Source organism: Liolophura sinensis, chromosome 1 (genome assembly GCF_032854445.1).
Source record: "Liolophura sinensis isolate JHLJ2023 chromosome 1, CUHK_Ljap_v2, whole genome shotgun sequence".
Lineage (NCBI taxonomy): Eukaryota > Metazoa > Mollusca > Polyplacophora > Chitonida > Chitonidae > Liolophura > Liolophura sinensis.
The window spans coordinates 84,975,987-85,003,626 of record NC_088295.1 but is presented as its reverse complement, the minus strand read 5'-3'; the positions used below and the strand labels follow the sequence as shown (position 1 = coordinate 85,003,626).

At 37.1% G+C, this 27,640-nt stretch overlaps 1 protein-coding gene across 2 annotated transcripts; it reads left to right on the top strand.

Moving 5' to 3' along the window:
- The first annotated feature begins 12 nt into the window (after window positions 1-12).
- LOC135461900 (stAR-related lipid transfer protein 3-like) lies at window positions 13-26,618 on the top strand. Of its 2 annotated transcripts, none has more exons than XM_064739181.1 (14): window positions 13-131; window positions 8,381-8,487; window positions 9,022-9,181; window positions 10,299-10,382; window positions 10,719-10,796; window positions 13,832-13,885; window positions 14,666-14,801; window positions 15,562-15,672; window positions 19,793-19,887; window positions 20,106-20,261; window positions 20,598-20,693; window positions 20,999-21,183; window positions 21,418-21,511; window positions 21,884-26,618. In XM_064739181.1, the coding sequence occupies exons 1-14, from the start codon at window positions 117-119 to the stop codon at window positions 21,992-21,994; spliced, it is 1,482 nt and encodes a 493-aa protein (XP_064595251.1). In that variant the 5' UTR covers window positions 13-116; the 3' UTR covers window positions 21,995-26,618. The 2 variants fall into 2 exon arrangements, with proteins under 2 accessions (XP_064595251.1, XP_064595250.1); XM_064739180.1 differs by lacking the exon at window positions 13-131 and adding an exon at window positions 164-232.
- Window positions 26,619-27,640: the final 1,022 nt, after the last annotated feature.

The window sequence follows — 27,640 nt, the reverse complement described above, 5'->3', positions numbered from 1 at the left end:
TGAAACCTCAATGTTTGAGACGTCCAACTTCCCTTGGACTCTGAACTGTTATTATCGACATATCCCTGTTGATTGCTCAGGAAAAGTCACATGATTGCACCCTCATATTGTTGATTATGTCCATCAATGTGGTAAGTGTACATTACCGAGATATGTGAAGAATCACCTTTGGTTGTCGGGTTTTAGTACTGGGTCTGGAAGGATGGCTGGCAGTGAGACTGAGAAGATAAAGGTTCTTGCTGTTTTTTCCAGTATTCACATTTCAGTTTGGTTATTGTTGGAATAACTTAGACAAACTCTCCCAATTCATTCCTGTCCGGTAATTTTAGTAAAGATCAGTGCTGTACATATATTTAACTGGGTCGAACCGAAGCTGTAAAGACATCAACCGCGATAAAGAAGTGATAGTTGTTGTTGTTTCATTGTCAGCTGTCAGCTGATCATACATGCCCTCTACACACAAGATGTAGCCCTCCTTTGTCTCTAACCTTATGAATCGAGTTACATTATGTTTTAATGTCTGAAGTCTTATTATATATGTATCATCTCTTACTTAAACAACTGCACATTCAGTTTCAAGATATTTAGTGTTTGTCTTTCCATATCCATGTCAGGTTGTTTTTGTGTATTAAATGCCACTTTCAATATTTGATGGATACATAAATACAGAGGCAATGGTGTCATGCATTATGCCTCAGCTGTTGCCATGTCTGTAGTCAGCTTGGTAACCAGATTGCCTTTTCACTATAGTTTATACCTGCAATATAAATAGTTTCATGTATCAGTTTGTGTCCAGGTTCCATCTCTAATTGCTTTGCATATGCAGTTTTAAGTCTAGCTGGATACATACTGTAGATAAAGAGATGACGATTTATTGCTCCTACCATTTATCCGTTTTTGTGATTGCCATATGGTATCCATGTTTTTCCCCTATGGTGCCCACAGCTGTAAGTATGACTTTGTGTCTAAGCTACATCTTGAGTCATGCTAGTTGTTTACCGTATCGGTACATTTGGAGTTTTAATCTATTTGTAGATCCACATGTACTTATAGATATAGCAGACTCATGTGTCACAGCTGTCAGGGCCGTATCCAGAAAAAGTTGAAGGTTCTGACCCCAAACTTTAATGGTCACAGTGTGACAGCCTGCATTAACAAATTTTATGAAATGCAACAAAATGACACTTTCTGGGAGCTTCTCAGTCTGTGAATGAAAGAGATTTGCAGGAAAACTTTTTATTGGTAAACAATCATATATACGTGTACTTGTTAGTTTTAATACAGCTTGATTACATGTAGTTGGCGCCAAACAGTTTGGGAGTCCAAACGTTTTCGAAAACTAAAATGGCTCTAGATACGACCCAGCCCTGACAGATTGCCAATTTCTCAGTATCTACTATATAAATAGGAATATATGTGTTCAAGTGTAAATTGAGTTCACCTGAAAACTTGCTGCATGTATGTTTTTAATATGACAAATGTCAGTTTAACCCTGCTGACTCAGTGGTTAAAGAAATCAACTTTGGTCAATGATTCTTTGAGTAAACATCTAGTTTTGGTACTGGCTTGCGTACTGTTGGACATGTGTTTTTGATTATTTATATCACACAAACATGCAACATTTGTAACTTGTCAAATTTGCAGTGGTAACGAACAAGTCACTTGACAAATTTCCTGCTTAAGTTATATTTCTTTCATCAAATTGATTGTTGATTACTTATAGCTTGATTAGATTGGGTTCCAGTCCAAAGTGTGTGTTAGTATATTACATGTAGCCTTGGTTTCTGGTTAATTCTTGCTATCTTGTTTTTTTTGTTTGTTTTTTTTTTTTTTTGTTTTTGTATTTGTTTTTCCAATGTAATTGCACGTCTTTGTGAACTGCTTGAAACATGTTTTTGAGTCATTCATGATATTCACCACTGCATATGTGTCAAGTGATATTATGAAATCAGCAGTCTTAAAGGGACATTGTCAGGCATCAGACCCCATCCTGCAAGGTGCAAGTTTTGCCTGACAAACTGAGCATGTATATGATATATAGGGCTTTTCAGTTGAGTAGGCATGCTAAGGGACATGTAGGCCCATATGTAATAAAGCAGTAATGAAGATCGAACACAGGTGATGAACTAAAAGAAAGTACTATCAAGCTACATTTAGAAATTTGGGTACTGTACTTCCTTAAGTGTACTTCCTGCTTCAAACATTTATATCATCACAGATAATTGTAGCCAGCATAAATCCAAAATTAATCAGTTTGTGTCACTGTGAGCCAAAATACAAATAATCCACAGACTGCAGGTGTAGTATGTCCTGTAGCATATAGCATGTACATGTAATATATGAATGTAGGCTTGCAGTATGTCATTATTTAAAAAATAAATATTTTCCCTGAAAACATTCTGTCTGCACATGTATAGTGTGCTGACTTGTTGGTTGAGTGGGCACAACTGTAACTGCATGGCTTTCTGCTCTGACTGCTGATGGTCAGGCATGGTTGCCCCTCTATGTCAGTACAGACTGAGTCTCCACAGGTATTTAGAGTACATGTAAAGCAGCCATAAGAACTAGCAGTTGGACAGTACGGTAAAAGTCCTATCTGTAAAACTGCAACCAGGACATACATGTATGATTTTCTCCAAAGTAGGTAATTGACTGATCAGATTGCTGTTCGACTAGTTCCTTCATCATTAACTGGGGATGAAATCACTGCTGCAGTGATATTCTTTGTGAGGTTACCGCTTGTAGATGAGCTACATTCAATGAGATATTGAGGTGTCTGAGTGAGTTACTTTGTACGCTGCCTGATAGCATGAAGGATTTACCTATTACCTGAGGACATGTAACACCTGAATATGTGAGCAGCAGCACTGGCCTGTATTCTGACCTCGTTGATTGGATTCATAAAACATCACCTGTGAGATAACCATCACAGATATAAACATGCCAGCGATTCCACTGAAACCTATCAAACCACAAAAGGTAAGCTGTTGGAATTGAGCAAAAACATGTTGTAAAAGGCAAAATGTAATGTACACCAAGTATGGAAAAGAAAAAGATTGAGCAAGTTCAACCAGCACAGTCTTTGTTTTCGACCAGAAAATGTAAGTGTCATGATTTAAAGAAAAAAAAAAGCAGAATCAATAAATCAAATAAGGACTCTATGAACTGCAATTCCTATTACTGTATTTTGATGACCACTCAGTGTCTGTTTTTGTGCTGTGCCCAAAACATTGTATCCAGATATATTTGTGTGATGAAAAATTACAGTATTCAGTATTATTACTGGTTACCCCAACGTACTGATACCTTAAGTTGTCAAGAAAAAAAAAATAAAATAAAAGTTGTATTAACAAAAAGTTAAAAATTGATTAAACTCTTGGCTTAATCTGTAGAATTTTAGTCATATCAACATTCACTGAACAAAAAAAGATTTTTTGGCCCACGTACATTTTTAGAAACTAAAATTAAAAACTAGTGGTAGCTAAGTTGGGGCAAGGGACCAATTCCCGAAAGTTATTTTTGACATGAGCAAAACTTTCAGAACCGTGTCACGGAGTTAAATGTTTGGTTACTGAAAGATGAAAGTTGGATGCCCTGCATTTGTCTTCAGATCACATTTATCATGTGTTCTAGATTTGAATTTCTGAGGTCCTAAAACAACTGCTAAAATCTTTACTGAAGTCAAAAATGGTTGTGTGGAATCGCATCCAGCATAATACATAACATGGATACACCATTGATTTTGAACAAGTTTTTGTCGTGCCAGTAGTTTAATGATGCAGCATTTATCAGACATATCACAGTGTGTAAACCCATGGACATGTTAAGTTCAGTATGTACAAGTATTACAAAATGACAGAGGGTAGCAGCCAAATGTTTTCATAAGTTCCTGCTGCACCTCCCATCCAGGCAACAGATGTTCAGTTGTCAGTTTGTTTGAACATAGTACCTGTCATGTAAGGCCATCTAAAAGCCATCCAGTGTACACCATGTTATTCCATGCTGTTCTCTGGTGCCCCCCCCCTCCCCCTCCCCCTCCCCCTCCCCCTCCCCCTTTTATCATTGTGTGTATGATGTCTAAAGGCCCACCCTGCTCCCATGTCCCCACACCTGTCTCACATTTATTCCTGATTCCTGTGTGGAAGTTTGGTCAGTGTAAAGCTTATAGGCCTACCTGTATAGATGGGGTGCAGGTGCATTAGGTCTTATATGTTCATATTCCACTTACGTTCTTGTGAATACTGTCTGCTGTAAAGCTTTATACAAGGTTGAACAACTGAAGTGTCACTTGAATGTTTTAAGAATATCTGACAGGAATGGAAGAGTACATGTACCGATGGGAATTTTGATGTCATCTTTTTTTTTTTTTTCAAAGTGGATATATTTGTGTAATGAGGGCTGTAACTGTTTGATTACTATCAGCTGTTTCATCGAAGTCCCTGAATAAGCAAACCTGTCTCCTTGATTATGACAAGACATTTGAAGGATTGTTGACTTTGAAATTGGCTGGTACATGTACATGCATAAGTTTACCTGCATATATGTAGGCTGACCTTTACCTGTCTATATGTAGGCTGATGTTTACTTGTATATATGTAGGCTGGCATTTATGAAGTTATATATATCACTGCATATACTGCAGTACTAGTTTACGATGAATGATTTTGAACAAAATGGATGCACATAGGCCTACCTGTTAATGGCCCAGCTCCAGGAGATTTGAAAGGGCCAAATAAGGATGTGTGCACTATAAACACACGGGGCCTCATTAGAAAAGCTCTATTAAACTTGTGAAGTGAGCTTGATAATTTAGGAGCAGAATGACAAGGCTTCAACCTGCATCCCCTGATTCAACGCTCCAGACTAGCCTGTTTGTGAGGATAATGTGTCTACCTGTGATCATTCTACCATTTCTGGCTCACCTGGTTGGGTTGATGACAAACACACCCAGCCTCAAACGAGCAGCTGATATAGAGTACTGTGTCGATGGTAATGCTAAGCATAATGCCATTGACAAGTCAGGCAAGAAGTGCGGCAAGATAGGGAAAGGTAATCACTGGGCAGCCAAACCAGAGATGGTTCCACTGAAAGAGAAAGTAAGTCACCTCACTCCAAAGTGTTTTATCCTGCTTAGTGCTTAAATCATGAATGACACATGTTTGCAACTTGTTAAACTTTGGTGTCTGTCAGCATTATTATAAAATTAATGTGAAATTAAACTGAGAGAGAGAAAATTGATGTTGCAAACTGTGTTTGGCGTACCCCGGTAGGCTTCATGTCCACCTACCTGTACTACAGCTATGTCTTACGTGTGAAATGCATTGCTGAGTGGTGCACATGTAGCTTATACATTATTTTATTTAAACATTTGAAATGAATGTGTAATAGTACCCACATGTAAATTATTGTTTAAATATTAATGTAAATCAGAAAACACGTTGGGCTGTTACATTTACCTCCATGTGGTTGTAGAGTGCCATGATTGCCTGATGTACGCTCGTGTCAAATGTTTTCTGAGTTACATGCATATTTAGGCTAATAGTGTTCAGAGTGCTCATTTTATCAGCATCTACATCTGCACAAAGGTAAGGGGTGTGAGCCACATATGCCTTGTTAAGCTCTGACTGAATAAACCCTGGATTATTAAGTCTTGAACATGGTTGACCTTGACCAAATTGATGCAGAACGGGCAATGACCCCTAAAGCCCAATTCATACGGATAGTTACAGATTCATAAAAGAATTCATACTGATAATTACAGGTTCACAAGAGAGGATTTAGATACTGATATCCGCTGGTTGAGCGCTTTAAGTGTCTTACATTCACGGGCTAATATTTAAAACGTCTAATGAGAGTATTCCATTCCTCGTGTTTTAGCCATTGTCACGGATTTCAGGGATTAGGCCATTCTTCCTGTTTGTAACCATTATCACTGATTTCAGAAAGTAGGCCTGTCTACCTAAAGACAGAGTTATTCTTTGTCCTAGGCTTTAATGGAAACTGCAAGTGAATTATTCAGTCTTTGCACTCATTGCTACATGTACCTTGAAGTTTATAAATTGAAGTTTATAAATTACAGTTAAGTGAATTCGTCTATATTTATATCTTGTTCACTTAAATACTCTCAGCATCCTAGATCTTCAGGTTCTTGTTGACTTCCAAGAAATGGAATTTCGATGACTTTTTAGAAGTTTTATTTTCTTGTTTAGTGTTGAAATGGTTAAGATTTTACTGGATGTCTGATGTCTTTAGATTCAGTTTTTGTTTATATGCTTAAGATTTCAAAATACTACAGGCCAGGCTCTACCCCGTTTCCATCCAGCATAATGCTGGCCGCTGTTATGAAAGTGAAATATTCTTGAGTATGGCGTAAAACACCAATCAAATAAATAAATCTTGGTAAATAAAAACTACAGTTGCCTTTTAATATTGCCAACGTAACAGGTCTCACCGTGCATAGGGTGATGGAGAGTGATTGGGCTAAGTGTACACGCTGTGCAGTCACATGACAACGTTATCTTAATATGACTTCCTTAAAAATGGATATTCTTGAGTATGGCTTCAATCAAATAAAGCATGTACGAGTATCAAATCAAATAAAAGTAAATCTTTTAAAAGTGAATTCCATTATATTGGATCAGAAAACATTTTTGTCTTGAGACCTAATTCACCTATTGATGGTTTTGGACCTTAATTTATTGTACATGTATTTTCTAGTTTGATATATTTGATGTCAGATCCTGTGGGATCTGTAATCCCTATATTAGAATATCTAAAGTATCAGAGAAGTTGTGGAGGCCCAGATGCAATTGTCCTATAAAATACACACATTTACAGGGAAGAGGTTCATGTCTGGATCAAAAATATGCCACAACAATTCAAACCTTGTGACTTTGAATAATTACCCTGATTTTTCCAAAATTTGGGACAGATATTAGCAGTGTTGAACTTTACCAGCCTTTTGGAAATGTAAACATATGAGTATGTTGTTTATAAGATGGTCTCATCATGTGAGAAAACAGAAGCTGAATATTTCTGGAAGAATTACATACATATTGGCTAAAAGGGGCAGACCAGGTGTCTCAAATTTTAGAAGAAAAAGGGTAAGACAGTTTATATACGTATACAATATATACAGTATATTGTACCAGTGCACTAAATACTGCAGCAGTGGTACATGTATATTGCTCACTGAATACTGTATCATGGGTATATTGCTCACTAAATACAATATCATCAATATAATGTACACTAAATAGTGTGTCATTGGTATATTGCTTACTAAGTACAGCATCATTGGTGCATGTACATTGTATACTAAATGCAGTATCATTGATATTTTGTACACTAAATACTGCATAATCGGTATATTGCTCACTAAACACAGTATACCTGATGTATTGTACACTAAATACTGCATCATCGGTATATTGCTCACTAAAGACAGTATCATTGGTATTTTGTACACTAAATACTGCATCATCGATGTATTGCTCACTAAAGACAGTATCATTGCTGTATTGTACACTAAATACTGCATCATCGGTATATTGCTCACTAAATGCAGTATAATTGATGTATTGTACACTAAATACTGCATCATTGGTATATTGCTCACTAAAGACAGTATCGTTGATGTATTGTACACTAAATACCGCATCATCAGTATATTGCGCACTAAATTCAGTATCATTGATATATTGTACACTAAATACTGCATCATTGGTATATTGCTCACCAAAGACAGTATCGTTGATGTATTGTACACTAAATACCGCATCATCAGTATATTGCTCACTAAATTCAGTATCATTGATATATTGTACACTAAATACTGCATCATCGGTGTATTGCTCACTAAATACAGCATCATTGATATATTTTACACTAAATACTACATCATCGGTATATTGCTCACTAAATGCAGTATCATTGGTATAATGTACACTAAATACATATCACTTCAAGCTTTTATAACTTCTTATAACTAAATTTTATAACTTCCTCACTCAGGTACCGGGCTACTGTATTATGCACTACTGGGTAACTACATGTACATGAGTAAACATTGTGGTTGTGTCATGTGTGCTGTTGTAAATGTATATCTGTCAGTATCATAATCTTGTGATGTTTACCTGCTTTGTCTGGTCATCCCTATTTTAGTGAATCATGAGGAAGTGTAGGTCTTACTGTGGACGTACCTGTACAAAACAGGCTGTGTTTTCGGCAGCTATGCCTAATAATAATGGGAACTGTAATGTTGTATTTTACAACAGTAGTGTCACATTCAAAGTTGATCAGTTTCTTATTGTCTATGCACAGTGATAAAACTGAGATGTAACACATGTAATGATCTTCTTTGATTTATGTTTCTTTTCAGTCTCCACAGGATATTCCAAGGGAGACAAATAGGGACCTTCAAGCTCAGGAGGCGGGTAGATTCCTTTATGAAGCCATCCAGTCCAGCCAGACATCATTGACGGCTTCGTGAGTTTTGTATTTCCTCTCTTATACAGAACTACAGAATGCTGGCCTCCAGCCAGGTTAAATGATTGTGAGGAAAATGGGGTACTGAGAGTCTTGTCATTTCTAGTGTCTTTACCTTGATAATTGATAATTTCATTGAAGAAGGACTTTCTAATAGAGTACATACGTACATGTGTGTGAGGTGAGGAACGCTGTACTGTAAGGTGAAAGCATCTGCATACATGAATGTCCAAAGTAAAGGTTGAAGTGATGTTACATGTACATCTGGCCAGCCAGCCATCTGTCAGTGCACATGGATGTATGTACTTTGTCAGCAATATGCAAATATGTCTAATTTACCTGGCACTTGTGCAAAATTTTGGTTGAAATGGGAAAAGTGATTTGAACCAGTCTATTGCAGTTGAACTTTTCAGTACTCTACTGTAGTACATTGTATGTGACATTTTGAATTGAGTTTGAAATGGCTCTAGGAATCAGACCCAAGAGCACTGATTGCCACATGTGCATTTATCCCAGTTTGTTGTGTTATTTTAGAAATGGTACGATAAACAGTATGCAGCGGCCAGACCTTCTCTCCCAGGATGCGCTGGAGGGGCTGGAGGATGGGAAGATGTCTCCAGTCCGCAGAACCTTCTGTCTGTTTGTCACATTTGACTTGATCTTAACCAGCATTTTGTGGATCATTTACACGCAGGTAAGCCAAGTTGTCATTAACAGGAAAAACTGGAACCCATCAAAGCTGAGTTGTAATTACTTAGGAACAGGTAAAGCTGCCAAGCATGTTAACTTTCACCAAGTAAAGCTCACTGTGCTTTGATGCCACAGAAATTTCACAACATCTTTGAACAATTTCACAAAGCGATCTTGGGCTTTAGCCTATAATTGTATTTCAAATTAAACTCTTAAAATGTAGGCATCAAATATAGTGTGGCAAAATTCAGCCAATTTTAAACATCCGTCTTCAAATATTTTCTTTTCTCAGGAAATTTAATGTTTTGGATTTTAGTCCAACATGGCTTAAATGAAAGAGGCTCCAGATGTGTATTACCTAATTCTTCTCATTTTTGGGACAGATATTAATTGTGTTGAAAGCAAAATATTACATTTCTTTTCCATCTTTTTGGGAAAGCAAAGATATGAGTATGTGGTTCATGACATGATCTAACCATGTGAGAAGAAAGAAAAATAAGTTTAAAACGAGTGCCGTTCATCAATATATTAAGTGAAATAATTTAAGTTTGATTTCTTCATGAGTTTGTCCATCTTGAACATTGTAAACCAACAGGGTTCAGAATTGTCATTTCAACATTTTAGAAATGTTTAAGATTTTGTTGCTGGGAAAATCTCGCAACATGCAGCAACTGCTGGTCACATTTCTAAGAACCTGAAAGCAAGGTTGTCTTGTTACTTTAAATAAAGGAAATATCACCCTAGTATTTTTGAACAAGCAGCAAAAACAAACCCTGAACACCCGCAGCCATTTTTGTTTTTTTTTTGTGTTATGCTTGATAAATCTATAAATGAACTTTTTTTATCTGGGATTTGATTGTGTTTTCGGGTTGTAGTAATGATTTGAGCCTGTTGATTGGTTAAAATTAGTATCATGGCGGCATGTTCAGTTTTCTCATTGTGCTTGTTTTTACTCATGTTGAACGGTAATATCTCAGTTATCACAAAAATAAAGTAATACAGTTATAAAACTGTACCTGAGATACTTTATCAATGCATATATACATTTGGTGTTGTGTTGACTTTCCTTTTATTATTTGACTCATATGTAATATTTCATCTATATCTTGCTGTGTTTTCAGCTCATTGGAGAAACCCCGGTTTGGAAAGCTTTCAAAGACCAAGTAGAAAATTATTCATTTCAGCTGTCACTGTTTGATACGGTGGTATGTATAAAATACATGTATTATAGATGGTCAAATGGAACTGTACATGTACTACATAACTACATGTTTTGTAACCCCCTAAATTAGTGATTTTGTCAGCTAATGTATTCACTTTATTTTGCCATTAATTCTAGTTTTATTTCGATGATGATGATTTGATTTGATGAAGGAGACAATGATGTCCAATTGGTCATTCAACTTGTACAAATATATTAAGTATGAAAGAAACCCATAATACAGGTTAATTAACTGAAAACTTGCTTAAGTCTACCTTTGGCGCGAGTCTGATACACATGTCACAGTTATCATCAACACTGTCGTGATTATCTCCCATAGATGGTGTCTGGGTTCCGCTTTGTTGTCCTACTGCTGGCGTATGCTCTCTTCAGATTACACCACTGGTGGCCTGTGGCTGTAAGTATGCCTTCCCTCTTTATAATTAGAGTACATGTATATAGTCTCAACCTGGTTTTCCTTAGTTATAATTGGTTTGTTACCTTTCAACAGAAAGTGTAGGACTTTGAGCTACTGAGAATATGAAATTAGATGTTCTGAGAAAGATTTGTTGTTTTTTTTTTTAAGATGAGATATTAAGTGAAAGCATCCAGGAGTGCTTATTTTGGTTATTTTATTATTTCAGTTAAATTTTTACTGGCACTTTGATAAGTGACATTATAGTGATGAAACCATAAGAAAGTGTACAGAATTTTATACTTAGGAATATGTGGTCTTGTGCATCATGAACTAGTATTGTATTGTTGTGGGGTGTGACCAGTACATAGAGTTACCTTTATATCAGACATATTGGTAAAGGTGTTAGGGATGCCAGTGTATGATTCTGACACTGCAGCGTTTGGGTCTCTTTGTGTACTAACATAAGGCGACAGCTGCATAATGAGAGATGGGGGTGAATGGTAGTGGTAAACCAGTGTGTGATTCTGACACACTCAGATTTGGTCTGTGTATTCTACCAGGCTTTTAGGTCACCATAGGGTGACAGCTGCGTAATGATAAATGGGGTGGGGTAAGGTTGGTAATGGTGAACTAATGTGTGATTCTGACACGATCAGATTTGGTCTGTGTATTCTCCCAGGCTGTGTGTACTTTCACGCTTTTTTATCACCACAGGGTGACAGTTGCATAGATTTAAAGCAGATTCACCTTATCAGCTTTATAAGATTTAAGGTAGAAAATCATCTCTTCTGTAGTCAACGTGAACGATATTTTCTTAGTATGAATCTGCCAGCATAAGAACAACACATTTCACACAATTTATTTTTAATATTTTTGTTTAAGTTAAAATGGATGTCTGTGTTCACTCTGGAAGTATTGGCATATTGACAGCTCAGTCGTATATTCTTCGAGGAGTATTTGTCTTAAGAGTATTATGGCCATAAAATTGACTGATGTTAATGTCAGTATTGTGGAGGTATCTGTATTGGAGATACAAGTATTACAGCCTTAAAATTGACTGATATTAATGTCAGTGTTGTGGAGGTATCTGTATTGGAGATACAAGTATTACAGCCTTGAAACTGACTGATATTAATGTCAGAGTTGTGGAGATATCTTTGTAGGAGGTACAAGTATTACAGCCTTAAAGCTGACTGATGTTAATGTCAGTATTGTGGAGGTATCTGTATTGGAGATACAAGTATTACAGCCTTGAAACTGACTGATATTAATGTCAGAGATGTGGAGATATCTTTGTAGGAGGTACAAGTATTACAGCCTTAAAATTGACTGATATTAATGTCAGTATTGTGGAGATATCTTTGTAGGAGGTACAAGTATTACAGCTTTGGAACTGACTGATATTGGTGTCAGAGTTGTGGAGGTATCTTTGTTCGAGATGCAAGTATTACAGCCTTAGAGCTGACTGATGTTAATGTCAGTATTGTGGAGGTATCTTTATCGGAGATACAAGTATTACAGCCTTGAAACTGACTGATATTAATGTCAGAGATGTGGAGATATCTTTGTAGGAGGTACAAGTATTACAGCCTTAAAATTGACTGATATTAATGTCAGTATTGTGGAGGTATCTTTATAGGAGGTACAAGTATTACAGCCTTAAAATTGACTGATATTAATGTGAGTGTTGTGGAGGTATCTTTATTGGAGGTACAAGTATTACAGCCTTAAAGCTGACTGATATTAGTGTCAGTGTTGTGGAGATATCTTTATTGGAGGTACAAGTATTACAGCCTTAAAATTGACTGATATTAGTGTCAGTGTTGTGGAGATATCTTTGTAGGAGGTACAAGTATTACAGCCTTAAAGCTGACTGATGTTAATGTCAGTATTGTGGAGGTATCTTTATTGGAGATACAAGTATTGACTGATATTAATGTCAGAGTTGTGGAGGTATCTTTATAGGAGGTACAAGTATTACAGCCTTAGAGCTGACTGATGTTAATGTCAGTATTGTGGAGGTATCTTTATTGGAGATACAAGTATTACAGCCTTGAAACTGACTGATATTAATGTCAGAGTTGTGGAGATATCTTTGTAGGAGGTACGAGTATTACAGCCTTAAAATTGACTGATATTAATGTGAGTGTTGTGGAGGTATCTTTATAGGAGGTACAAGTATTACAGCCTTAAAATTGACTGATATTAATGTGAGTGTTGTGGAGGTATCTTTATTGGAGGTACAAGTATTACAGCCTTAAAGCTGACTGATATTAGTGTGAGTGTTGTGGAGATATCTTTATTGGAGGTACAAGTATTACAGCCTTAAAATTGACTGATATTAGTGTCAGTGTTGTGGAGATATCTTTGTAGGAGGTACAAGTATTACAGCCTTAAAGCTGACTGATGTTAATGTCAGTATTGTGGAGGTATCTTTATTGGAGATACAAGTATTACAGCCTTAAAATTGACTGATATTAATGTCAGTGTTGTGGAGGTATCTTTATTGGAGGTACAAGTATTACAGCCTTAAAACTGACTGATATTAATGTCAGTATTGTGGAGATATCTTTGTAGGAGGTACAAGTATTACAGCCTTAAAATTGACTGATATTAATGTCAGTATTGTGGAGGTATCTGTATTGGAGGTACAAGTATTACAGCCTTAAAACTGACTGATATTAATGTCAGTATTGTGGAGATATCTTTGTAGGAGGTACAAGTATTACAGCCTTAAAATTGACTGATATTAATGTCAGTATTGTGGAGGTATCTGTATTGGAGGTACAAGTATTACAGCCTTAAAACTGACTGATATTAATGTGAGTGTTGTGGAGGTATCTTTATTGGAGGTACAAGTATTACAGCCTTAAAATTGACTGATATTAATGTCAGTGTTGTGGAGGTATCTTTATAGGAGATACAAGTATTACAGCCTTAAAACTGACTGATATTAATGTCAGTGTTGTGGAGGTATCTTTGTAGGAGATACAGGTATTCGTGTTCCTTAAGTTGCTATTTGATGTATTTTTCAGATAACTACCTTCTCAACATGTGCATTCCTACTTGTAAAGTGCTTTTTATTTCAGGTAAGTTCAAAAATTTCTTCCTTTATATGTCTTTCAAGGACAAAATCAGGAGAAACTCATGAATTATTTTGAAAAGTTTAAGTTTAGAACTAGGATATTCTCTAGCATTTGGTGCTTGTTGAATTAGTTCTTATAACATGTTTATTCTTTAACTATAAGGGCATTTGATGACCTCTAATCTGTTAATTAAATATGGTTACTGACCTTGACTAGTGTGGCATATCGTTTTTATTGTTGACAAATTTTGAGGTGGGCAAGTTGTCTTTTTTTGTTTGAATTATGATGTTTATGTCTTTTTATTTGTGGAAGCTGAGCAGTTATAAAAAAAAAAACAGCAGTTTTTATGTTCGAAAGTAAACCACTTTGTGAGCAATATCAGCCCACCAGTTGACTTAGAATACTATTTAACTTGCCTGTACCAAGTATTAAGTAGAGGCGTAACTTATGGTCTAGCCTGAGCGTTTGTGTCCCATTAATCAGTTAAAGTTTACAATATTAAGGTAAATGTTAAAGGTGGTACAATGTATCTTAGAAAGTACTGCATGTATTGGGCTGAGGTTTTACATACATGTAAGGCACAGGAATACGAGGGGGATGTTCACTGAATTACTGTAAATTACAAAATTTATGACTAGCCTCTTGTGTTTCTGAATGATAGGTTTTACCAGAAGCCCTTCTCAGCATTGGGGAACTTATAATATACCAGAAATAAGGATATATAAGATGATAATTTCCCAGACTGAATTAGGTTAAAGTTTACATCTGAATTCATTGTTTCAGTTTCAAAATAGGTCGGCGGGGTCAGGTAACTCCCTAAGCTATGTGCTTCTCATCATTCCATTTGTGATCGCTTGGGTCGAAACCTGGTTTCTTGATTTTAAGGTTTTACCTCAGGAGAAGAAAGCCATTGATGCGTGTAAGTATACAACCAGTGATATGCTATACATGCTTAATGGTCAAACTGTTAAAGCTGAACAAAGAAGTGGTATGCATGTCTGTAGCCCAATTTTATCACCTAACATTGTGTAGGTATCCTTAGGTTGTAAATAGCATAATCAAGGATGCATGTTACTCTTGCTTGGGAAGGTCTGTCAGCAGCCTGTGGATGGGCGTGGGTTTTCCCCGGGCTCTGCTCAGTTCCCTCCCACCATAATGCTGTCCACCGTTGTATAAGTGAAATATTCTTGAGGACGGCGTGAATCTAAATGCACTTGCTGAAGATTGCAGGTGCTTAACCACTCACATCCTGTGTTGTATCATTGGCTTCACTTTACCTTGACTCTACCTTGTCTTTAGCTTGACTGCAGCTTGACTGTGTTTGATCCTGGACGGAGGTTTTTTCATGTGCTAAGAGCAATGGTTTTATCTGTACTGTGCCTGGTCCTCCACCCACAAACCTGGCGACTGTCATATGAGGAGAATATTCCATACTATGGTGTAAAATTGAAGTCCAAAAAAAAAAAAAAGAAAATATGCTGACTGGTTCTTACCCTTCTGTATATAATAATTTTGACTATATGGAAATATTGGAGTTGAGGAGAATATGTAGAAAAGTGTAAAAAAGACTGTTCTTTTGTTATTGTGGACATGTACATGCATGTACAGTTTCATGAAATATTAACCTTCATAGTATTTAATTCTTAATCAGTAACATAAATGTTTTCATTTTTTGACAGTAAGATTTGCTAATGAGCGTACTCCTTTAATTCATGATGGTCGCAATTACTACAGCCAATCACAGCCAGTTGATCAAAACCAGTACTACTCTCCAGTCAACACGCCTGATGGTAAGCTACAGCTTGGTTGTTTGTATTGCTTGGGGTTTGTTAGTGTTTCAGCAATGTCACAACATTGTCTTCCAGCATAAATAGCATAGTGGCAGATGGTGACGGTATGATCTCCTGCTCCAGTATTGTGGGTTATAGGTTAAGTTTTTGCAATTTTTTTTTTTATAAAAAGTTGTGATATGTGTATGAAGATGGGTTTCAAATGTACAGTTTACCACTTTTTGCCATTTTCTGATACATACACTAGGCTTGATTTAAGTACCCAGGCTGGCATAGCCATCTAAGATACCATTTGCACTGCATGGAAAGCCGTAGCTTTATATCAAGAATTTTGCGATGACTTTAGTTTTCTCTGTGCACATTAATGCTGTTTTGTGAAATAGCCTGAGATATTCTTGAGGCTTTGGGGAAAACCCTACTCAAAACAAATGTAGAAATCGAATTTCCAAGGTGAAAGTACAGGCCCAGATAGCACAGTTGGTAGAGCGTCCTCTTTGGGAGTGGTAGATCCAGGGACAATCCTGGGTTGAGTCACACCTAAGACCTTAAAAGAGGAAGTTGTAACTTTCTAGCTTGGCCTTTAGCATGAACGGCATAGTAAAATGACGTATCCCGTGTTAGTATAATGGCTCGGGCAGGTCAGCTTACTTGCCTTCGGTAAGGCGTCTCAGTGAAGCCATTGGAACATTATGAAGGCTGGATGGAGTGAAATAAAAATAAAATGGATCAGATTCAGTGTGAGTGGCTGTGTTGAGAAGTAAGCCGGAAATTGACCATAGTATTTAACAAGGGGTTTGTTGACTTAAATTATGCTAAACCACAAATGAACCAGATGACAAGCCTGATATATATCAAGTGTTATATTTCACACTGTGAAGTAGTTTGGTGAATTTTTTCTGTGATCAGTATACATGAAAGCTGTTGTGTAACAACTGATCGATTGATTTACAAAGTGTAAACTATTTATACTGTGGTAAGTCATTTGCTGGAATTCAACTCTGACAACTGACAAGTCCGTGAATGTAAATGTGGGACATAAGTACAGAACTACTCTGACAGTACTGTCACCTGTAGTTTAGTTTTCTGCAAGTGATACGTTTAGGAGCCTGCAACTTTTTTTTTTTTTTTTTTTTTTTTTTTTTTAACGTTTGACGAATTTCTCATCAGAAAAACTTAAGCACTGGCATCAAAAGTATCATTTTAAGCCCTTTAAAGTGGCAAGTGCATTTTTAGTTGCCATGCGTTAGCTGGAATACAGTTATTAGGCCTACCACTAAGGTATCCAAGGCTTGTGAACAGGCCTTTTGTACAGTAATGGGTGTGCCCTGTACCGTGAATGATATTCTAAGGGGGAATTATTTCCTGGATGTGAGTACATTTGTAAACTAGGTGAACATAGCTCGCCAGGTAAATGAGAAGCTATGCAGGATATAAACATGAGGTCACGATCACCCGATATAGCAGCTACTAAGGCGGCGTTTGTCACTCGCCTATGTATAGATCGAAACAGTGGTCTGATAAGACCGCTGGCCAATCATACGTGTAGCTGAGTACAAGATTTTACCGGCTGTCACACTGTACACAAATTGTACTGGGTCCCGATACTAGCTATGCCTAGCTGGCCGAATGGTGACCAGCGATGGCCACAGCCATGGTGTTAACATTTTTTGGAAGAAGAACAGGTATCGAAAGTTTTGTTGTAATTGTGATTCATTCTGTTGCTGTTTGTTTTGGTAGGCCACCTATAACGGACTGTTTTGTTTTCTCATGGATTGGCCGCGTGAAGGGGAAATAGGACTTCTTGCACTTGCAGAAATAAGTCATGTGTCTCATAATATTATATTACTACTGTTACTTCATCATTTTGACCGGCCCAGGTAGCACAGTTGGTAGAGCGTCCGCTTCGGGAGCGGTAGATCCAGAATCAATCCTGGGTCGAGTCGCGCCTAAGACTTTAGGAGAGGAAGTTGTAACTTCCTCGCTTGGCGTTCAGCATGAAGGGTTTAGTGCAACGACAGGTTGACCCGTATCAATATGATGACTCGGGCGGGGCACCTTACTTACCCTCGGTAAGTCGTCTCAGTGAACCAGCACTAGATAAAAGAGCGGTGGAAACCCGTCCTGCAACAGGGAAGTACATTCCATACACACTAAGGATTCCTTCGTCGTCATATGAAAAATTGTTGAGTACGACGTTAAACCCCAAGCACTCACTCACTCACTCATCATTTTGACTCGTGCCTTATTTCATAAAGTTATTAAACAAACTGTTAAATAGATAAATTGTGAAAAGAATAATGCTCAGTGAATTGACGCCAAAAACAGTGTACCTTTGAATCACGAGAAGAAAAGGGTACTTTAAATCTTCGGATCCTTCCCGTTTTGGTTGCAATCCTGTTTTGCTTCCCACCCTGATGTTTTCTGTGTTTGATTTATGGCATTCAAAGGTCATTACCTGATACCCATTCTGTATTTATTTTGGAGTTTTTACCGAAATCATCGGGTTGAGGACCAAACTTTTTGCGCTATTTAAATGACACGGTTTCATTTGGATTAGAAGACACAACAACGCACTAGCACGCTAGTCAGTAACATTATTAAACAGTGTAACGAATACGTCATGGACTATAATATGAGCAAAAGCTGATACATCTGGACATATTTTAGTCCAAGTAATTTTATCGTAATTGATATTCATTGTGTGCGTATTTGTAGGTATACTTGGAGTGTATACTTGGAGTGTATACTTGGAGTGTATAGACCTGGTTATAATTCGGGCGGGAATTTGAGGTTACTGTCAGTTATTCATCGCTGTATCAGACATGTATAGTTCTCACTTCCTCATAAGTTCTTTTATCACGAGTGTTATTTTCATTCATGACTTATATGGAAATGTTTTGGATTTGTATATTCGCCATTAATTTAGCAGTATAAGCATTATTTCAGTAATGTCGTGCTGTCAACACATGTATTGTGAGGACATTGAACTCAGCGCTCACAGATTAATCTGGAGGTTCAATTTGTACTTAGACTTCACCAATATCACCTGTCAGACGAGACTCATGCACGCACCGATGTCCATTAATTATGGTGTCATACTGCACCCTTTTGTAGATTTTAACGCAGCTCAACAAATACATAGTTTATGATATTGCGAAATATTGGCATTTCTTCCTCTTGTACAGGCCCAGGGTATTCCTCTTGACCGGCGTAGTAGGAGTATATGTTTGAACTGTGTCGAACCATATAGTACTATGATTGGACATATTTCTATTCACATATAGGGGGTTCGTTGTTCATTGCGAGTCGTCAATCTCCTAAATGACATGCGGCTATCACAGAGTATGATCTTAATGGAAAATTTCAACAAACACAGGAATTATGTTTCTGGCAGTGGAACAGAAATTACGGCAATGCATCCATTGGTCTAGCATGTTTGCCCGTTACCCCATGTTACGGAGAGGCCTTTCATTGGAAAACGGTGCACTATTTGCCCAAATCCATCAACACAAAGTCACGAAGTAAATTAACAGAACGGGTCAAAAGGTTTGCCAGACCATTTCTTTATATATGACCATTTTATATGACTTTCAACCCTCGGTGTATTTTGTCAGGCCGTCTGAATTTGGTTAGATTAGCTCTTGTTATGTGTTAATGTTTGGTTTACTTATTTTCCCGAAGAAGAATGTTAAAGAGGAAATGTATTGTGACAAGATTTAACCGTAGAGGTATGTAGTGATTCACTATAGCGTTGCGCCAAGACCAGGACTCCTGTTTTCGTGTACCGATATACCCGCATGCTCTGCCTGCATACTCTGCTGATGACTTCGTCCAGAGGCTTATTTTTCAGGAGAAAATAATTTATTACGTACGACTGATTTCGTGCAACAGGAGTGCCAAATAAATATGTAGGCCTACAGTTATAACACTAGCTGTTTGTATCACATTTAAAGTGGCAAGTGCCAGAGCTATTAACGTGATCTGTGGTCTTGTGGTTGCCAACGTAGAGGCCGATAATGTGTTGATTAAAAATTGTAACGAAGCCTCCTTTTTTATCCTGTTTGGGCTAATTCATATCAAACGTACTGGAAAATTATTTTGTTTGGTGCTTGTCTTTCAGTTTCTGATGATGAAAACGAAAAAGGATTTCACTCGGCCAGAGCGTCACGTCACCACAGTCGAAATGCCAGTCGTTCATCAACAACATCGATTGTTGTAAGTTGGAGCTTACATAAACTAATTTCAGACGGGAAAATAATGGTATATTGTAACATGCAACCCTGGTCTGGTGTCACTATTTGTAACTACCGCCATGCGCAATACAACACAACACAACACAACACAACATAAGAATAGAACCGTATACTTTTCATTAATCAGGTTGCCCAAGAGATTTCTTTGTTTCATCGTTGGTCGTACTTTGTTCTGAATAGGAACAGCAATACCTGGCCCAAGCAGCGTCATGTTGGGACGCCCTTTGGGACTTAGCTCAAAAAGACGACTGGAAGCTAGAGACCGGCAAAGACGAGGTGCGGGGCTGTGTCAAGAGCAGGCATGAGAAAGGCATAGGCAAAGTGTTTATGTTGGAGGTAAAGTTATGCCTTGTGTGGGTGGAAATACCTGTTTGCAATTTTTGGCTCAGTCGTCGACTTAAAAACATTCATTCCAGTCTTTTCATTGAGACCAGTTCCCTATTTCACACAAACCTAATGATAGTTCGTGTCACCTAACTGGTCTGGTAATAGAGTTTCGATAATTTCAAAATGTGTGAAGAACATACTGTCCTTTCGGGAAACAGTTTGGTATGTACTAGATAAAATTGAAAACGTGACGAACTAGGTCAAATTGCTTCAACAACTTATCCAAAATATATATGAAATTTGTTTATGTGCGGGTTTGAGATGAAATATTTGGAATGTTTTCAGGGCCTTGTGCAGATAAGTCCTGACAAACTATGGCATGAGCTGGTTTATGGGTTGGACGAGTCCCCAAACTGGAATCCAACCTTGGTGGAGAGTCGGGTAAGACAGCTAACAGTTTGATGTAGGTTTTGGTAGGTCGTTAAGAGATAGCAAAACTGTCTTAACATGATGACAACCGCCCTGGAGACAACAGGAACTTGTGGTATCAATTTGGAATTATGATTTTCATACAAAGTAATAAAGCAAACAGAGAACCTAAAAGATACTCAACTTTTTACAGTTCATATTTAAACGTTTGTGTAAAGCCTAAGGCATTTTAGCGATACCTCGTTGGTTTAGTGTCTGCTTAATTGTCAACTGTTAACTTAGGCTAACATGTCTTTTGATTTCATGTCGGTTTTCAGACGTTACAAGTGTTGGATGATTACACGTGTATTACATACAGTATATCAGCGGAGGCTGTGGGAGGAATGGTGTCCAGTAGAGATTTTGTGAATGTTCGACATTGGGGAAAGAGGGATGGTATCTACTTATCTGCTGGCATTTCCACGACTCACCCGGACATGCCTCCACAGAAAAATTTGGTCCGGTAAGTCTTTGCAACCAAAATAAATGCAAATGTACCTAAATAAATTGAAATTTTTGGAACTTTAAAATAAATATGTTACATATGAATGAAATAACCAAAACTGACTTGATCGCTTGCTTTTTTAGGTTTGCGAAATATGTGTCATTATTAAGTACTGAGTTTAAATCTCTGTCCTTTTTTTATCCATAAACATGATTTTATTCTTAAGCACACTGTTTATTTTATTTGGCTTAGGGGTGAGAATGGTGCTGGGGGTTGGGTGATAAAGCCAGTACCCCGAAAACCCAACACCTCGCTGTTACTGTGGATAAACAAAACAGACCTGAAGGTGAGTATTTTGCTGGTGTATGGAATCACAAGTTTGGGGACTTCATGACTGGGAGTAACTCGTCTAATTTGGAGAGGTTAAACGGAAGGCCGTTAATTTTGTCTAACATCGTTTTCTTGATGTTAACATTTTGCATGCACCTCTTGGGGACAGTTTGGTATGGTTCTAACTCTTAGGTGGCCACTTTATGTGTTGAAGAGAAAGTTGATGCGAATACCATTTTTGAAATGTACACAAAACTGCTAATTATGAATCTAAAAATTTTTGAAGTTTTCAGATTTCTTCCGTCTTTGATGTTCGGTAGCAAAGTATACTCTATCGACAATAATTTATTTTCATGTGTATTTTTACACACTTCTTGTCTTCTTACAGGGTTGGTTACCGCAGGCTGTGATAGATAAAGCAATGAGTTCGTTTTTACTGGACTATTTAAAGTATGTTCGAAAACACGTGGAAAACTTGAAAGCTGGTGGTAAGGCTTAGCGTTTACCAGACCTGGACCTGTATACCTATGCACCTGTCATCCGCCGATGCCATCCTATATAAATTGGTATAGAATACCATCAGAGCCAGAGAACCAAAGACAGTTTATCTATTTTTAATGTTTGGTGAATTTATTTTTGTGGCATCTGTTCTAAGTCAACGTGAACCCACACCACGCCTTGTACTTTCCACATTTTCTCCCGTAAAGTGTTTGCTCAAGCGATGATGTTGTTCGAATGCGAGTTCTTCGATTTCCCGACAATGCGAGCTCTCTGGATTGTGTCATAGGGATATTTTGACATCGTGTGTATGCTGGCCCTGATCGCATCCCTCTTGGGATTCAGTTACTGATGACATTGTTGCTGACTTAGGCAAATGATGTGAGTGAATCGTTGATGTATGGGTGGCAGTCATCAGCGCTCATCCTGGCGCCCACATTGCTAATGGTTCTCCTGATGTATCATCGACGTGGGAAGTTCGTTTGTGATGTACACAAAAACAAACAAACTGACCATTGTGTACACCATATCCGTATCTTTCTGTTCTGTTACCTATAGATTTTAGGATGTTTAGTCCAAGAACCTGAGGTTGAAATATCGATCCAGAATGATGATCAGCGGAACCATGTACCATGGCCTGGTTACCTCCACGGAGTTCTTTTCCATGACGTATATATTCACACCTTGTTCTTTCATCTTTAACTGTGCAGCTTGTTAGCAAAAACGCCATGGCTCGTTATGAAAGAACATTTTTTAAAACTTATTCCCAATGATTCTTTGATTATTTATCCATTTGAAATCTGCTCAAAGGTCAACTTCTCATTTATTGAAGACTTATTTTAACTGATTGTTGTTAATGCAGTTAAGGTGATTTTCCAATCGGTAATCAGGTTTGTACTAAGATAATTTGACTAAAACTTACGTTAATGGACCACTTTTGTTCTTGTATGTGTACCTCCAACATATTAATCATAGATTCTCAAAATATCACACTAGACTATACAGTTCATTAGCATTACTTTATCACGCCAGATGCGAAGTGCACTGGCACAATAGAACAATATATTATTTGTCACAAGAGTTACCAAGGTGCTGTGTGAAAACCTCTTTGTGTTAAAGTATCTTGATATAGAATTAAGCATCAAATGAACTTAGGCTGGGCGTATCTGTGATAACACATGTAAGCGTATTTACCGTGTTCGCCTTCAGAGGCGCTTCAAGGACAAACTGTATTGTAGACAGCATATACCCTGCATCCATAATGGTCTGTAGTACCATAATCATGAGCTCATTATCAGAGTTTAGACAATCCACTACACAGGTATGTGTTTTCATATAGACATATATATGTGTGTATATATACGCGGCGTTTTTATTGGTAGGAATCCTGAAGTTACGTTTCTTTGTTACCGTCTGTACTATTTATGTCTAGATATCTAGACTGTGTTTTTTGGATACCCAGGTATATTGATCGTTTTGAATGTCGGATCATATCTTTGAATATCAAAGTCTTTCATTCTGTACCATAATTATGTCATAAGTAAAGAGCTGTCTTCACGACTGTTGACATTGTATCCAGTTAAACTGTATTTACTGTATTCTGTTTGTTTATATATCGTGTTGAGCACGTGATATATCTTTAGTTAATGAAAAAGTTGTAGTTGGCAATTTGTATACATGAATATACCCACTATGCAGATTCTTTGTACAGATATACGTGAAAGACTACATTATCTTAACATTACGGCTTACCAGCCGGCTAAATGTTATTCAAAGGGAGAGAGCACCCCTACCGTGCTATTGTAAGTGTTCTGTTTCACACATATACGAGATCTTTGATGTTCAGGTTTTTTTTGTAAGGCGCAGCCCTTTTTGTTGTCAAATCTAGTTGTGGAAAACTTTTCAACGAAAATATATTTCCGGTTTTTAGAACAAGGTTTTTAGATTGAATGTTGTCCATTTATTAAAATAATTAATTTTACACATCTTTTAAGTCTACAGTGTACATGCACATGTGCATAAATAAAGGAATCAAATGTAACAACAAAACTTTCCAAAATTGATCAGTGTATAAACTACAAAAAACATGGGTGTATGTGCTATTTTTTTAGAAAATGGTTTAATAAATGTTATTGACCGTATACATATAATATATGTGAATAAGATGTACTGCTATGTACATTAATGAAAACTAAATGCATGTAATACGAGCGAGAACACGTCTTCTGTTAATGGTGAGAAATTGTAGCATTTATGGAAAGGCTGTGCAATCTGTTAAGCATTTTCATGTCAGATTGGTCTTAATAATAATCCGTAGAGGTTTATAGGGGAAAAATTTATTTTATTTTCTCCTGTATGTAACATTGAACCCTTATATTTAGTGTTACATGTTTATGCTTGAAAGATAATTGAAGAACGTTGGTGAAATTTTTTTTTTTAATTTTGTTTTAAATATATTCATCATATGTTACTTGAAATTTTTTACTCTTTCAAAAGAAACAGATGGTTTTGTCGATGCCGAGCTGGCTGTGATAATTACTTCGCACAAACTGTCTTACCATCCGGTTATATTTAAGTACTACGCAAGTGGCGACGTGTACATACCCATACCGTGGACATTCTGCGTACGGGAGGGACACTGACAAAATAAGCACTCATCGCTGCATTAGAGACATGACAATATTAAGGGTTCTTTGCTTAGTGAGTGTGTTCAAATCCAGTTCACGTCGTCTCTGGTACTGCTGGACCATTTGTCAGAAGTGTGGTCATCTACCACGCTGGTAGCTGTCGTTTTCTCGATTTCTTGCGTTTATAAAACAGGTAACCATCGTATAAACGAAAATATCGAATCATGTAAACCCCCGTGAACTGTTTCTGTTCTCAGACATTAAAGCATGGTTACCTTTGGAAAGTAGCTTAAAATGCTCATATATGCAAGTTTGTTGGAACGTTTTCTGGATCATTGGACTACAGCTTTGCACATGCCACATTTGACATGGCCCTTAATGTCCCATGATCGAATCCAGCGACATTGAGTAGGTACGCGAGTGCAGTGCAAGGCTTCTTCCAGGTTCTGTCGGTTTTCCGCCATAAATCTGACCACCGTGGTATATGTGAAATATTTAAATCTAATATCGAAACACAAATCGAATATATAAAAACTAAATTATCTGATAAAATGATATAGCCCGAGGCAAACTACAACATCAAATGAGATACCCGACAAAGATCCTGGCATAAAGGCGCCGCATAAATGATGAGGGGTAGAATTGTAAAATCTTGCTGACTAATTGGACAAAAGCTAGTTGATTTCCGGTAGAAAAGGGTATAGACCTAAATTTGATACATTTCGTCCCATATTGTACAAAACGAACGTTCTGTTAAGAAGTAAGCGTCGGACTATTGCCTAAATTATTGCACAAAGCTAAAAATAGTATACTTTTTTTAGGCGTTCGAATAAATAGCTTACACAATCTTGAAAGGTGGCAGATTTAAAGATATATACATAAACGTTTTACAGTCAAAACGTGTCGTGTAGCATACTTTCAGAGAAGCATTGATTCTTTTCATACCATATACTTTGCTTCAGCTTACGTATACTTTAGGGATTCCTCTCAATCCAGAACGCAGATCTCGTACATTGTCGTAGACGCTGTAGTTTCTCTGTTATCTGATTATTCACAATTTTCCTAAGACACACAGTCGAAGTATTGTCTGGCTGTCTGAGAGCGTCTCTGAAAGTGTTGATAGTAAAAGAACAAACGCGGAGTTCCCGCGTAACTGGCGGTCACATGATCATCTCCGAGATCTTTCGTCTCAGTCGTCTTGCATGTGTAGAATTTCCGCGCTTCAAACAATACAGCCTCTTGTGTAGGATCACCTGGAACAAACTAGATGCCGAAGTCATACAGACAAAACAGCACATAGCATCTTGCCTGCTCACGGGAAACTGTCTGTTGGCCAGAAATACACAGCTCGTGTAGAACCCATACACATGACACTTAACTCACGGGTTTACCTGTACATTAACTTTGCTTGCATCCATTAGAGACGGAAGACCAAACAACCGGATTGATTGCTACTTTAACGTCAGTTACGTCAGTTAACTACCAACACAACCATGAATTGTATACACGACCCGGTCTCGACGCAGGAATGTGCAAGCCAACAGCATATATCGCACATACGAGACCTGAACGAACTGCTTGAGTTTCTGAGTAGATAATTGTAACATATCGAGCAGGTTATTCAAGAAGTCTAAACTGAAAGTTAAACCAGAATAAAATCTTAAAACCAGTCTTATTCTAATAATACTATAAGTGTTATTTTTGTTCAGATCTACGAACGTTAATGTCTGACATAACTCTGCACTTTTGCAAAACTGCACACAATGCGAAATAGTCAAATTTACAATTTAGAACGATATAACGATACGTGAAATAGCAAAATCCACACCAGACCTATTACATGAATGAACTCAGATTTCTTTAGCAGTTAGTGAATGTCTAATAAAATAAATGACATAGACAAAATTTTATGGGGGTAAAACACCAGCCAAATAAACAAATAAATCAAAATTTTATGCTTTATGAACCTAGCGACGCAATTTACATTAAAATCGAGCACTCTGGATGTACACAGCAATTATCAGGTACAGTTTTCTGCTTTCTGCTGATGCCCGCTTAATTTTGAGGTCTTTTCCTTTAAAGGAGAAGAAAACATAAAATTACTGCCAAAATCAGATGAAAGGGCGTCAAAACGTGCAAATATGGTCTTTACTTTTTTTATTTAAAAAAAAGAAGTATTTAAAATATTTTATGGTGGGTATCTGGGACCACCTTTTGGTATTTGTTGTCGTTGCACAATAATGTTATAAATAAGGATGTGATGCAAGTCTATTAAATAATCTATTATTGTATATTTGTTGTTTCTATGCAAACAGTTGCATTTAATCTGAACTATTATGATATTTATGAATATATTAAAATACGATCAAAATCTAGCTTGAACACATTTGTTAGCTGAAAAGACCAAATTCTAGTGCAAATATATTTATTGTTACATCATCATTTATAACATTATTACACAAAGACTGTAAGTACCAATTGATGGTCCCAAATACACACCATACAAAAATTATTTTCTAGTGTCTTTTTCTCTTTAAAGAAAAATCAAAAAACATTGAAGACCACATTTACTACTAACCTTTCGCACTCTTCCATTTGAACGTTTTCTCCACCTTTAAACCTACAACATGTTGTTTATGGGTTCAGTTTTCGTTTAGTTCATAAGTAATGTGATTTTTGAAAAGCTGTGGTAGTGAACGTCACCATGTTTTTGTAGAATGTCTATTCAAACCACAAGACGGGAAACATTTGTCTACGATGTATAGGAGAAAGAAGTAGCATGTTACTTAGACAATGGTTTTCTGCACACCTCAGGTGAGGAATAAGGGTACAGTCATAGACTGTCGTCTTGGAGCTTTGTTTATACCTCTTTGTGCATAAATACAAACAGTTACTTTCTGATAAATCAACTACAAAAGGGATTTATAAAACCGGAACTTATGATGATATATTTCAGCTATATTTGTCAAAACGTGATTCTTGCTTTTTTTCTGCATTTGTTAGCCGATGTTTTGAACGTG